This window comes from Osmerus eperlanus, chromosome 22, assembly GCF_963692335.1.
Source record: "Osmerus eperlanus chromosome 22, fOsmEpe2.1, whole genome shotgun sequence".
Classification (NCBI taxonomy): domain Eukaryota; kingdom Metazoa; phylum Chordata; class Actinopteri; order Osmeriformes; family Osmeridae; genus Osmerus; species Osmerus eperlanus.
Window position 1 is genome coordinate 13,018,042 of NC_085039.1, and position 15,000 is coordinate 13,033,041.

General features: G+C 46.2%; 1 protein-coding gene across 3 annotated transcripts in view; it reads right to left on the reverse strand.

Annotated features, from left to right (window-relative positions):
• LOC134008621 (proto-oncogene vav-like) overlaps positions 1-15,000 on the reverse strand; it is a 23,126-nt gene that overhangs the window by 7,987 nt on the left and 139 nt on the right. For 2 of the 3 annotated variants that reach the window (XM_062448086.1, XM_062448085.1), the window contains exons 1-15: positions 14,836-15,000; positions 6,172-6,381; positions 4,774-4,890; positions 3,739-3,797; positions 3,595-3,660; positions 3,344-3,452; positions 3,159-3,254; positions 2,521-2,589; positions 2,212-2,315; positions 1,989-2,085; positions 1,790-1,885; positions 1,618-1,686; positions 1,443-1,529; positions 324-409; positions 107-242 (exon numbers count right to left, since the gene is read on the reverse strand). The exon at positions 14,836-15,000 is cut by the window's right edge. In XM_062448086.1, coding sequence (XP_062304070.1) covers positions 107-242; positions 324-409; positions 1,443-1,529; positions 1,618-1,686; positions 1,790-1,885; positions 1,989-2,085; positions 2,212-2,315; positions 2,521-2,589; positions 3,159-3,254; positions 3,344-3,452; positions 3,595-3,660; positions 3,739-3,797; positions 4,774-4,890; positions 6,172-6,375 — 1,395 coding nt within the window. In that variant the 5' untranslated portion in view covers positions 6,376-6,381; positions 14,836-15,000. Of the gene's footprint in view, positions 1-106; positions 243-323; positions 410-1,442; positions 1,530-1,617; positions 1,687-1,789; positions 1,886-1,988; positions 2,086-2,211; positions 2,316-2,520; positions 2,590-3,158; positions 3,255-3,343; positions 3,453-3,594; positions 3,661-3,738; positions 3,798-4,773; positions 4,891-6,090; positions 6,134-6,171; positions 6,382-14,835 lie in introns of those variants that run through there. The other variant, XM_062448087.1, reaches the window with a different exon arrangement.

The following is a 15,000-nucleotide window of genomic DNA, read 5'->3' on the forward strand; positions in this document are numbered from 1 at the left end:
AGAGGGAGGGAGACAGAGAGAGAGAGAGGGAGACAGAGAGAGAGAGAGAGAGAGAGAGAGAGAGAGAGAGAGAGAGAGAGATAGATAGATAGATAGAGAGAGGTACCTTCTTGCTGTCTCGGTCGCTCCCTGGCTGGTCTCTGATCTGGTACAGCTGCAGCTCCACCAGCTCCTTCAGATCCATGCTGTCCCCGCTCCTCCTCTTACACACCAGCATGGCCTTGTCAAACAGGAACACGTACCTGAACACACACACACACTTTCTTACTTTTGGGAAGGCATTATGAGCACACACACATATATACAAACACACACACACACACCTGTCCTGTTTGGATTTCTTCTCTGGGCAGCAGATCTTCAGCTCTCCATCTATCTTGGGTCGCCCATACAGAGCCAGAGACTGGGTCTGGAGGGGGGAGGACAGGGGGGCAGGGGAGAGGACAAGGGGGAGGACAGGGGGGCAGGGGAGAGGACAGGGGGGCAGGGGAGAGGACAAGGGGGAGGACAGGGGGGAGGACAGGGGGGCAGGGGGGAGGACAGGGGGGCAGGGGAGAGGACAGGGGGGCAGGGGAGAGGACAAGGGGGAGGACAGGGGGGCAGGGGGGAGGACAGGGGGGAGGACAGGGGGGCAGGGGGGAGGACAGGGGGGAGGACAGGGGGGCAGGGGGGAGGACAGGGGGGAGGACAGGGGGGCAGGGGGGAGGACAGGGGGGAGGACAGGGGGGCAGGGGAGAGGACAGGGGGGCAGGGGGGAGGACAGGGGGGCAGGGGGAGGACAGGGGGGCAGGGGGGAGGACAGGGGGGAGGACAGGGGGGCAGGGGGGAGGACAGGGGGGAGGACAGGGGGGCAGGGGGGAGGACAGGGGGGAGGACAGGGGGGCAGGGGAGAGGACAGGGGGGCAGGGGGGAGGACAGGGGGGCAGGGGGGAGGACAGGGGGGCAGGGGAGAGGACAGGGGGGCAGGGGGGAGGGCAGGGGGGCAGGGGAGAGGACAGGGGGGCAGGGGAGAGGACAGGGGGGAGGACAGGGGGGCAGGGGGGAGGACAGGGGGTCAGGGGAGAGGACAGGGGGGAGGACAGGGGGGAGGACAGGGGGGCAGGGGGGAGGACAGGGGGGAGGACAGGGGGGAGGACAGGGGGGCAGGGGGGAGGACAGGGGGGCAGGGGAGAGGACAGGGGGGCAGGGGGGAGGACAGGGGGGCAGGGGAGAGGACAGGGGGGCAGGGGAAATGGGGTGGAGGAGGTGGAGGGAAGAGTGGGACGTCAGGCATGTGTGTGTTTCTCACCATGTTAGAGAGCTGGAAGGCTTGTGTTTCTCACCATGTTTTCTATAGAGAACTGGAAGGCTTGTGTTTCTCACCATGTTTTCTATAGAGAACTGGAAGGCGTGTGTTTCTCACCATGTTTTCTATAGAGAACTGGAAGGTGTGTGTTTCTCACCATGTTTTCTATAGAGAGCTGGAAGGTGGTGATCTGTCTGATGATCTCGTTGTCTCTCTTCACCTCGTTCACACACTGGGCCAAATCCTGATACACGCACGTACGCACACAGCTGATTTACAGAGCATGAACACCATCACACTGCTCTGGTAAACCCGGTCCAGACTGAACTCACCCTCATGGCATCCAGCGCTGTCCTCAGGTTCTCCTTCTCTATGGCGTTGGTAGTGTGTTTCAGAAGTTCCTGTTACACACACACAAACACACACACACAGACACCCAATGAGTGTATTGTTGTTTTACCAGGGGGGATATGGTTAGCTGGGTCAGAAAGGTGATTGGCTGACCTGCAGCAGGAGGGGATACTTCAGGACTCGCTGCATGGGAACCATGAGGAGATCCCTGAGGGAGAACCTCCCGCTGTTGGCCCTCTTAGAGCACTCCTGGAGGATAACATCTTCATCATCATCACCATCATCAGGATGTCTACTCTTCCCACCCCCTCCCTCCCTCCCTCCTTCCCTAACTCCCTCCCTCCCTCCTCACCTCCAGTTTCATCCTGACGTCTTCTCTGGAGGCCATCTTGTCCAGGTGTTTGCTTGCTGTCTCCACCTGGCTGCAGTACCGCCCATACAGCAGTAACCTAGGCAACACACAAGAAATACACCATCAGCCACACAGTAACCTAGGCAACACACAGGAAGAACTGTACACCGTTAGACACTCGGGGTGTGAGTGTGTGTGTGTGTGAGAGAGAGTGTGTGTCAACCTCTCTTTGTAGCTGATGAAGACCTGGTAGAGAGTCTCAGCTCTGGAGCAGGAGATAGAAGACCTGATCTCCTGCAGGAGACCACGATGAGTAGCAACCAGGTCCTGCACACACACACACACACACACACCACACACACACCACACACACACACACACACACACCATACACACCATACACACAGACACACCATACACACACACCATACACACACATAATGAGATTACCATTAGAGGGCACAACTAGAATAAACACAGACACAAAAGACACACGTAAGGTATAAACACACTCACTAACACACACACTTACTTGTGTGTTGATGAAGATGCTCTCTATGTCCTGGGGCTGGAGGAACTTCTGTAGGGGTTTCATAAAGTGCTGTACACACACACACACCATACACACACACACACACACACACACCATACACACACCACACACACACACACACACACATACACACACCATACACACACATACACACACACACAGCGTTACATTAGTGAGTGTAGGTGTGTGCATGGTGTGTGTGTGTGTGTGTGTGGTGTGTGTATGGTGTGTGTGTGTGTGTGTGTGTGTGTGTGTGTGGTGTGTGTATGGTGTATGGTGTGTGTATGGTGTGTATGGTGTGTGTGTGGTGTATGGTGTGTGTGTGGTGTGTGTATGGTGTATGGTGTGTGTGTGGTGTGTGTATGGTGTGTATATGGTGTGTGTGTGGTGTATGGTGTGTGTATGGTGTGTGTGTATGGTGTGTGTGTGGTGTATGGTGTGTGTGTGGTGTATGGTGTGTGTGGTGTATGGTGTGTGTATGGTGTGTGTGTATGGTGTGTGTGTGGTGTATGGTGTGTGTGTGTGGTGTATGGTGTGTGTGTGGTGTGTGTGTGGTGTGTGTGTGGTGTATGGTGTGTGTATGGTGTGTGTATGGTGTGTGTATGGTGTGTGTGTACCTGTATGATGGACTCCAGTGTATGGGTGTATTTCTCTTCAGTCTGTGTTATCTCCTGAAGGCAGCATTCTCTCTTGTCGACCCCCTGCTTCTGGTGCTGAGAGAGCGACACAATATGACCACACCACCGTGTGTGTGTGTGTATGGTGTGTGTGTGTGTGTATGGTGTGTGGTGTGTGTGTGTACCGTCTCAGCAGGTAGTTCGTCCCTCATCAGGTCTTCGTAGATCTCATCCCCCTCATCCTCCTCACCCTCCACACAGTCGTACAGGTCATCATCCTCCTCCACAGTGTCGCTGCACACACACACACACACACACACACACGTATATACAGCTATCTATAACTAGATTCAAACTTTTTTCCACAACTTTTTTTCACAGACCTTTTTTCAAAACTTTAAATACAAAAAACTCACACACACAAACACACACTTACTCCATCTGGTCTGAGAGCCCACTGTAGATGTCATCATCAGCCACACAGCCTTCCAAAGGGAATGGTCTAAGGAGAAGGAAGAGAGCAGGGGTCAGGGGTCAGGATTAGGGGTCAGAGGTCAGGTTCAGGAACCAAGATACTTACTGGAATCCTCTTTGTGTGGCGACGGGGGAGTGGGATAAGATTGACAACGTGTCTATGACCTGCAACACACACACACATGTTACATCCTGTTATACACACACACACACATGTTACATCCATGTTATACACACACACACACTCATGTTACATCCATGTTATACACACACACACACACACACATGTTACATCCATGTTATACACACACACACACACACACACGTTACATCCATGTTATACACACACACACACACTCATGTTACATCCATGTTATACACACACACACACACACACACATGTTACATCCAGTACACACACACACATGTTACATCCATGTTATACACACATCCATGTTATACACACACACACACACACACACTCATGTTACATCCATGTTATACACACACACACACACATGTTACATCCAGTACACACACTCATGTTACATCCAGTACACACACACACTCATCTTACATCCAGTACACACACACTCATGTTACATCCATGTTATACACACACACACACTCATATTACATCCATGTTATACACACACACACACACGCACATGTTACATCCAGTACACACACACACTCATGTTACATCCAGTACACACACACACTCATGTTACATCCAGTACACACACACACTCACTCATGTTACATCCATGTTATACACACACACACACACATGTTACATCCAGTACACACACACACATGTTACATCCATGTTATACACACACACACACACACACTCATGTTACATTCATGTTATACACACACACACACACACGTTACATCCAGTACACACACTCATGTTACATCCAGTACACACACACACTCATGTTACATCCAGTACACACACACACATGTCATGTACAGTACACACACACACACGCTCTGGATAAGAGCGTCTGCTAAATGACTAAATGTCATGTACAGTACACATGGGGAAGGGAGAAGGATATTATAAACAACACATCAACACATCAACACGCACACACAGAGGAACACACACAGAGACTCTGAAACACACACACACCTTTCCGAAGTCTCGGACGTCGAACAGGTCGAAGGCCTCAAACAGCTCACTCCTCCGCATGTGGAAACTCTCCTGACACACACCCAGGAACGCCCGAATGTTCTTCAGACACAGGAACTACACTCACACACCATACACACACACACACACCATACACACACACCACACACGCGCACCATACACACACACACACACTTGGATTCAGTTAAAACACATCACACACTGACTTAAACTGAAACACACACTCACTCACCGACAATAACAGAGGTTTTGGCGGTAAGACATTTGCACAGTAAGTTTGCATAGCTTCCTGCTGAACAGATGTGTGGTGTGTGTGCATGCGTGCATGTGTGTTTAAGTGTGTGTGTCTGCTCAGCAATGTGAAATGAGGAACTGTAAGTCAAGAATATAGGAAATATCGAGTTCTGACTGAAACTGTTAAACTCACATGACTGTGTGTGTATTTTTTGTGTGTGTGTGTGTGTAGGAGTGTGTGTGTAGGTGTGTGTGTGTGTGTGTGTGTGTGTGTGTGTGTGTGTGTGTGTGTGTGTGTGTGTGTGTGTGTGTGAAAGAAGGGATTCGTGAAGCACAAGAGTTCACAGGATATTTCTCAAGCACTTCATATGTTTTAGGATTCCCCAGAGTTACACACTCACACACACACACACACACACACACTCTGATCCATCTGATCTATTAGCAGGACTTCCCCACGTTGTGACAGGAACCCACATGACTTGAAGAGAGGAACTCTCTCTCTTTGTATGTGTCGCTCCCCTCTCTCTCTCTCTCTCCCTCTGTCTCCCTCTCTCTCTCTCTCTCTCTCTCTCTCTCTCTCTCTCTCTCTCTCTCTCTCTCTCTCTCTCTCTCTCTCTCTCTCTTGCACTCTGTTTCTCTGTTTCTCTCTCCCTCTTTCTGTCTCTCTAAACCTCTCTCTTTCTTTCTCTCTCTCTCCATCTCTACCTGTTTTTTTAGATCTTCATCAGGTTATTTTCCTATCATGAAGCCTGTGACCTAAATGTTGTCTGCACATCGCTATGGTAATGACTATGGAAATGCACCAGGAAGCAGGTAGACGGGGGCAGCCAGATGTTACATAAACATGGGACGTCTAAGTAGACAGACAGACAAGTAGACAGACAGACAAGTAGACAGACAGACAGACAAGTAGACAGACAGACAAGCAGACAGACAGACAAGTAGACAGGCAGACAGTGTTTTTCCAGGTGTGTGTGTACAGGTGTGTGCAGATGTGTGTGTTTCCAGGCGTGTGTGCAGGTGTGTGTGTGTCAGTAGGTGTGTGTGCAGGTGTGTTACCTGGGACATCTGTGGTCTGAGGTTGATGTGTCTGAGGTTGATGGCGTGGTGTGTGTGCAGGTGTGTGTGCAGGTGTGTTACCTGGGACATCTGTGGTCTGAGGTTGATGTGTCTGAGGTTGATGGCGTGGGGCTGCAGGTTGTTGAGCAGCTGACAGAGCAGCACTCCGTCTCTCAGCGCCAGCGCCAGCTCACACACCTGCGCCCCTTCCCAGGTCACCCGGTGGCTCTCTGGCAGCACCCGACATGCGATCAGCCACGCCCCGCACTGACGCCACAGCTCCATGTTACCCTGGGCACAGCACCACGGCAACCTCATTACAGCGTTACTACAGCATTTTTTGAGCGATAACTGAAACAGAGTTAGTACAATGTTATTACAATGCTGAAACAGACTCAGTCAACACACACCATGCATGTATAGACACTCACACACACACCACACACACACCATACACAAACCATACATACACACACCATATACACACACACACCATCTAGCACGTTCAGCAAACCCACCCCATGCTGTACAGTACAGAAGATATACACGGTATACCGAAATTTAAGTACTTGCTATGTTTCGGGTTAGAAAAATGGTTTGGTATTAGAATTTCCCAATGTTCGGTACTTGTAGGTGAAACGGGACTAAGCGATTCTGAAGTCTACTGTGGGACTACTTTACCTACAGAGCCGACGCTGATGGCAAACACACGGACATTACGAAGCCTATTTGTAAAAGCTGCTATAAAAGTGTTGTTCAAGGGAGGAAATGCTGCTAACCTCGCCAAGCACCTCAGAGGCAGACACCAAGACCTACACACCCAGTACAAAAACAACATATGGTATATAGACAAATATATTAAGCTACAGTTATTTGCGGATCTCATTAGCTAAATAGTAGGGGTGGGAATCTTTTGGTACCTAACGATTCGAATCGATTCTTGGGGTCACAAATCGGATTTTTAGCGATTTTTAATAATAAAAAAAAATATATAAAAAAAAAATATATATATAGATTTTTGACAAATCGATTTGTGAATCGATGTGAATCGCTAGAAGACTGAATCGCGATTCAAATGTGAATGGATTTTCCCCCCACCCCGACTAAATAGCATAGTAGGGCTACGAGCTAGCTAATAATAATAAATATTTATTTCGGACGCCAAGTTCCATATAAAATAACAGACATAGAGCTATAAAAAGGAGCTATAAAAAAAGAGAAAAATAAAAGAATACAACATACATAATACAGTGCATTAAAAAGTATGAAGACTTTTGTGCCAATGTCGTCTTAAGTTTGAAGTAAATTGATAGCAGCTCTTTAGAGGGTTGACCAGAGCCTACAGTTCTCAGACTTGTCCAGTCGACACATGAAACCATACATCAATTGTCTCAAGAGCGCCTGACAGGTTGGTACGTGCTTAGACACAAACAACTGACTAGCACTATGCCACCTAGGCACATGAAGCAGCAATCTAAAAGCATCATTGTAAGCTACTTTCAGTCTCTGTATACTCCTTTTCCTGTAAATAGACCACAAATGAGCAGTGTACAATGGTGTTATGTAGGTTCTAAACAGGGAACATTTAACTGAATCTGAGCACATAAAAAACTTCCTTAATAACATATTGGCCTGAGAATATATTTTACAGCGCTGTCGATATATATCGTTGTCACCTGTCCAATCATCAGAAATGACATGGCCCAGATATTTTATTTCCTTACAAACACCAAGGGGACTGCCAGATAAATAAAAGGTAGGGAAGGTTAATTTCCTGTCCTGATTACTTCTGACTATCATTATGTGGCTTTTCTTTGCATTATATTTGATATCATGATCTATACCATACTGAGAGCATACCCTCAGCATCTGTTGAAGCCCAGCACTATACCATACTGAGAGCACACCCTCAGCATCTGTTGAAGCCCAGCACTATACCATACTGAGAGCACACCCTCAGCATCTGTTGAAGCCCAGCACTATACCATACTGAGAGCACACCCTCAGCATCTGTTGCAGCCCAGCACTATACAATACTGAGAGCACACCCTCAGCATCTATTGAAGCCCAGCACTATATGATACTGAGAGCACACCCTCAGCATCTGTTGCAGCCCAGCACTATACAATACTGAGAGCACACCCTCAGCATCTGTTGCAGCCCAGCACTATACCATACTGAGAGCACACCCTCAGCATCTGTTGCAGCCCAGCACTATATGATACTGAGAGCACACCCTCAGCATCTGTTGCAGCCCAGCACTATATGATACTGAGAGCACACCCTCAGCATCTGTTGCAGCCCAGCACTATACCATACTGAGAGCACACCCTCAGCATCTGTTGCAGCCCAGCACTATACCATACTGAGAGCACACCCTCAGCATCTGTTGCAGCCCAGCACTATATGGTACTGAGAGCACACCCTCAGCACTATATGGGCTGAGTAAGACCAAATCATCTGCATACATCAGATGATTGACAATAGATTCACCTACAAGACTGTATTTGTCTTATTCAGCTGGCTTGATAAGTCGTCCATTTACACATTAAACAAAAAGGGAGATAAAATTCCTTCCTCCCTCCTAATGTTAAAGTGGCTCTATAGTGTGAAACAAAACGGTTGATTATAAAAAAGAAACACTCCCATCGTAAATGTTGCGAACAGAATTGAAAAACAAGTTAGGGTTCAAAAATTGGATCTTAAATAATTCGATCTTAAAAAAATTGGATCTTAAAAAATTCAGATTGTAACATCTGGGATATCAAGGATAGGTAGAGCAGTCAGGTGGAGTCAGGTGGCTGAGCGGTGAGGGAGTCGGGCTAGTAATCCGAAGGTTGCCAGTTCGATTCCCGGTCATGCCAACTGACGTTGTGTCCTTGGGCAAGGCACTTCACCCTACTTGCCTTGGGGGAATGTCCCTGTACTTACTGTAAGTCGCTCTGGATAAGAACGTCTGCTAAATGACTAAATGTAAATGTAGAGTGTAGCGGGGTTTGCTCGTTTAAGATTAGCAATACTTAATTTATAATAAAGTATGTAGTTCTTGGGGGCACCACCTCTTATTGTTAAAGGGATAGAGGAAACCTTATTGAATAATATTTAAATAATAGCCTTCGTAATAATCAGTCTAATCTTAAGGAATGAATTCGTTCTAAGAGTAGAGCCAATCGTAACATCAGTGAACACGCACGTCAAAATATCTTTACAATGAATTTATTCAAGTAAGGTAAACAGATCTTATGAAAAGTTGGATTATGGGTTTGATATGAGAGATTGGTTTCAATGAACAGAATGAAATGGTCTAACTTAAAGAAAGGCAGAAATTGTACAGTCAGTGATTACATCCTTACAAATCATAAACAGAGCTCACGCCAATGCCATGTCGAGGAGGAAAGAGCGTTAGCCATAGTTACGTTTGATCAGGGGTTGATCAATGATGTTGAGGGCGGTTTGCGCCAAAGGTCCATTTGAAGAATCTGAAGTCACAGCGCGGCTGCGCTGGGTCATGTGACTGAGTCTGCGGGATCTCAGTGAAGTCGCATTTGGAATTGCGTTTTTGGTTCTTCTGTTGAAACGTCCAGATAGTGACGCGTTCACTATAAAGTTGAATCTCAGGAGAAGCTTGGCGACGTCCTTGGAACGCCAATCCTGATGGCGTTCATGCCATGGTCGGTTTCGCTGGAGTCCGAGATTGATGGTCATCTTAGGGCTTTATACAGTTCGAGGGAGGACCCGTCTGGGGTCAGATGTGGATTGGGGGAAGCTGGGTTCTCAACTCCCCCCTCCTTCCTTCACACCTACCAAAGGTGTGATCTGATCTCTGGCTGATCATTCGATGGTTCAAATATTGTTCTGGACATCTTGGTACAGTTACAAAATATAGTTGAATGATTGTTTTATTATGATAGCTTCGTGTAGATACCAAGAATGACGTGGTTATCTTTCAGGAAGAAGGAGTTGTTACTAGAATCAAGATTTCAGTGAACACAACATTAAAACAAAGTAACAAACATAACACAAATATCCCTCTCATAATTCTCCACCTTGTACTCTTGTGGTAAAGGTGAAGTCTCAAGACTTTCCTCAAAAGTTCTGATCAAGGTATGTTCTTTGTTCAAATCGCCGCCGAAACGGATAGCAAATGGTCGCTGGAGACGTGTTGTCTAAATCAGGCCCTTTGAAGCTTGCAAGCTAGCAGGAGGGCTGATTAGGTAGATTGGGGAGGTCCCCCCCCCCCATTCTATGGTTCCTTTGCATCGGCGTTTGGTGGGTAATCAGCATACTGAGGGTGTCACAAGGGCTGATTAGGTTTGTCTGATGTGATTGAATCACTCTTCAGGTGTGGCAAGATGTTGGCTCCGTGTGGTCTTGTGGACCTCACTACATCCCCCCGGATGTCAACTTTCATAGACCGTCGTCGATGAAACTGTTGACATGAAGACAAGAGAAGAAAGACCACAGCAGCGTAACAGCATGTCACCCCCCCTCCCCAGACATTGGCATGGCTATGAGTGATTAAGCTATGACATGACATAGGAAAAAGGTTGAGAGGAAATTATTGAAACAAAAAGAGGCACTTGAAGTGGCTTACAATGGCCGTAGCAATTGAAGCTTTGTGACTAGGGGTCTAGATGAGGGAAAAGTTGTCGGCTTTCCAATCTTTTTAAATCAAACTAGTTTCAATAAACTCATTTAGGTTATGGTTACAATTGACTGCCAAAGACGTATACAAATAACAAATAAAGGTACAAGGTAATTATAGTACATACTTTACACAATTATAGTTACTAAGTAGCTTCTTGAAGTCAACGTAACTAAACCACATTGATGAACTGCATCTAATAATGTAACTTTAGTTTGGCAACCACTGTTATTTTAAAACACAGTTAGCTGTGGGAATAGTCAATGCTCTTTTCGACAAGCTATCGTGGCGGCATAATAGGTTACGTGTAGAAACTGCATTGTTTAGTTGCTTCTAAACAAAAGTCCTTCAGGACTAAGCACTACTGTCTGTTTCCCTGAACTAGACATGTGCACCAACGTATTAGTTGGTTGGTTAATTCACTTAACCAAATAGCTACACTATTAAAAATAGAGGCTATAATAAAGGCTCTTATGCTACTTTCCGTGAAGAGCTGGCCGAGGCAGATTACAACGTAAATGTCGGGGCAGCGGTGTTTCTGAGCACGCGCGTACCTCCGGTCAAACCTAGCCGCTTCCTTTGAGCTAGCTGGTCCCACACACACACTCGTGGTGGCGGTAGGTTACGTGTACAGAACTGCGTTGTTTAGTTGCTTCTAAACAAAAGTCCTTCAGGACTAAGCACTACTGTCTGTTTCCCTGAACTAGACATGTGCACCAACGTATTAGTTGGTTGGTTAATTCACTTAACCAAATAGCTACACTATTTAAAATAGAGGCTATAATAAAGGCTCTTATGCTACTTTCCGTGAAGAGCTGGCCGAGGCAGATTACAACGTAAATGTCGGGGCAGCGGTGTTTCTGAGCACGCGCGTACCTCCGGTCAAACCTAGCCGCTTCCTTTGAGCTAGCTGGTCCCACACACACACTAGCAGCTATTTCACGAAAAACAATTGAATACGCACACAGCCACTGTAGCCCAGGCACAGTAGTATTAAATACATGGTGCTACATACAGTTAGAGCTCGCTCTATTTTAACAGTTCGTTTCACAAAAGTTACGATTGCTCATTTCAATCTATCTTAGCCTCACACGGGGCACCATTATGTAGCGGGGTTTGCTCGTTTAAGATTAGCAATACTTAATTTATAATAAAGTATGTAGTTCTTGGGGGCACCACCTCTTATTGTTAAAGGGATAGAGGAAACCTTATTGAATAATATTTAAATAATAGCCTTCGTAATAATCAGTCTAATCTTAAGGAATGAATTCGTTCTAAGAGTAGAGCCAATCGTAACATCAGTGAACACGCACGTCAAAATATCTTTACAATGAATTTATTCAAGTAAGGTAAACAGATCTTATGAAAAGTTGGATTATGGGTTTGATATGAGAGATTGGTTTCAATGAACAGAATGAAATGGTCTAACTTAAAGAAAGGCAGAAATTGTACAGTCAGTGATTACATCCTTACAAATCATAAACAGAGCTCACGCCAATGCCATGTCGAGGAGGAAAGAGCGTTAGCCATAGTTACGTTTGATCAGGGGTTGATCAATGATGTTGAGGGCGGTTTGCGCCAAAGGTCCATTTGAAGAATCTGAAGTCACAGCGCGGCTGCGCTGGGTCATGTGACTGAGTCTGCGGGATCTCAGTGAAGTCGCATTTGGAATTGCGTTTTTGGTTCTTCTGTTGAAACGTCCAGATAGTGACGCGTTCACTATAAAGTTGAATCTCAGGAGAAGCTTGGCGACGTCCTTGGAACGCCAATCCTGATGGCGTTCATGCCATGGTCGGTTTCGCTGGAGTCCGAGATTGATGGTCATCTTAGGGCTTTATACAGTTCGAGGGAGGACCCGTCTGGGGTCAGATGTGGATTGGGGGAAGCTGGGTTCTCAACTCCCCCCTCCTTCCTTCACACCTACCAAAGGTGTGATCTGATCTCTGGCTGATCATTCGATGGTTCAAATATTGTTCTGGACATCTTGGTACAGTTACAAAATATAGTTGAATGATTGTTTTATTATGATAGCTTCGTGTAGATACCAAGAATGACGTGGTTATCTTTCAGGAAGAAGGAGTTGTTACTAGAATCAAGATTTCAGTGAACACAACATTAAAACAAAGTAACAAACATAACACAAATATCCCTCTCATAATTCTCCACCTTGTACTCTTGTGGTAAAGGTGAAGTCTCAAGACTTTCCTCAAAAGTTCTGATCAAGGTATGTTCTTTGTTCAAATCGCCGCCGAAACGGATAGCAAATGGTCGCTGGAGACGTGTTGTCTAAATCAGGCCCTTTGAAGCTTGCAAGCTAGCAGGAGGGCTGATTAGGTAGATTGGGGAGGTCCCCCCCCCCCATTCTATGGTTCCTTTGCATCGGCGTTTGGTGGGTAATCAGCATACTGAGGGTGTCACAAGGGCTGATTAGGTTTGTCTGATGTGATTGAATCACTCTTCAGGTGTGGCAAGATGTTGGCTCCGTGTGGTCTTGTGGACCTCACTACAAGAGCAATCGAGCCTTAATGCAAGATTTGATCACATCGGACTCACCGAAGCATGGTTGTTTTCCCTGGTAGTCATCATGCGTTTTCTCTTCTCTATTGCTCGATTGCTCTACCTATCCTTGGTATCCCGGAAGTTGCAATCTGAATTTTTTCATCTCTAATTTTTCCGCTCGAATTTGAGCATCCCCAATTTCGGAGCCTTGAATTTTTTGATCTGAATTATTTTTTTTACATTTAAATATACAGTATATTCATGTGTTTAAATTTCAATATTAAGTATTCAATGCCTTTTAAAATTCAAAACATTATGTCACTGATTTGCTTCCATAGTCTGTGATCTATTAGGTATTGAGTATCGAATCGGTATCGTTACAGTTTCAAGTATCATTTCAATATTGAGTATTGCGATATCAAAAAAAAATTGTATCGTGACAACACTAGTCTCCAACCCTAACTAGTCTTTAAACCTAACTAGTGTCCAGCCCTAATTAGTGTCCAGCCCTAACTAGTGTCCAGCCCTAATTAGTGTCCAGCCCTAACAAGTGTTGGGGCGGCTGTGGCTCAGGGGGTAGAGAGGGTTGTCTGTTAATCGCAAGGTTGGCGGTTCGATCCCCGACTCCTCCCAGGCCATGTGCCGAAGTATCCTTGAGCAAGACTCTGAACCCCAAGTTGCTCCCGATGGGCAGGCCGGCGCCTTGCATGGTAGCTCGCTGCCGTCGGTATGTGTGATTGAATGGGTGAATGAGAGGCAAACATTGTAAAGCGCGTTGAGTGCCGCTAAGGTAGAAAAGCGCTATATAAATGCAGTCCATTTACCATTTTGTGTCCAGCCCTAACTAGTGTCCAGCCCTAACCAGTCTTGAATCGTAAGTTCTAACGAGACCCAGAGTTATAACTTGACCCTGTATCTTACCTTTCACTACTAACTACTGCTAACTCACTACTAACTGCTGCTAACTCACTACTAACTACTGCTAACTCACTACTAACTGCTGCTAACTCACTACTAACTGCTGCTAACTCACTACTAACTACTGCTAACTCACTACTAACTGCTGCTAACTCACAACTAACTACTGCTAACTCACTACTAACTACTGCTAACTCACTACTAACTGCTGCTAACTCACTACTAACTACTGCTAACTCACTACTAACTACTGCTAACTCACTACTATTTCAAACTACTAACTACTTCTAACTCACTACTAACTAGTCCTCTACAGAATATTTCAGTGATGGTGTTAATTTAACACTCGGAGTGTTGACGATGACGAGAGTGGAACTTTATCAATATATTTAGGAGTCAGGTGGCTGAGCGGTTAGGGAATCGGGCTAGTAATCTGAAGGTTGCCAGTTCGATTCCCGGCCGTGCAAAATGACGTTGTGTCCTTGGGCAAGGCACTTCACCCTACTTGCCTCGGGGGGAATGTCCCTGTACTTACTGTAAGTCGCTCTGGATAAGAGCGTCTACTCAATACTGACTACTAATACTCAAATAATAGCAACTAGTAACCATGAGCTGCAGTTCAACAACTGTAACGTAACTTTATATAACATCACTGTCCATCACATGGTTTCTTTCTGACTTACCTTCTCTTTATCTTTTAGAAGTTGTCCTCTTTCTCTCGTTCCCTGTCTTTCTCTCTCTCTCTCTCTCTCTCTCTCTCTCGTGCTCTCTGTCTCTCTCTCTCTCTCTCTCTCTCTCTCTCTCTCTCTCTCTCTCTCGCGCGCTCTCTCTCTCCCTCTCCCTCTCTC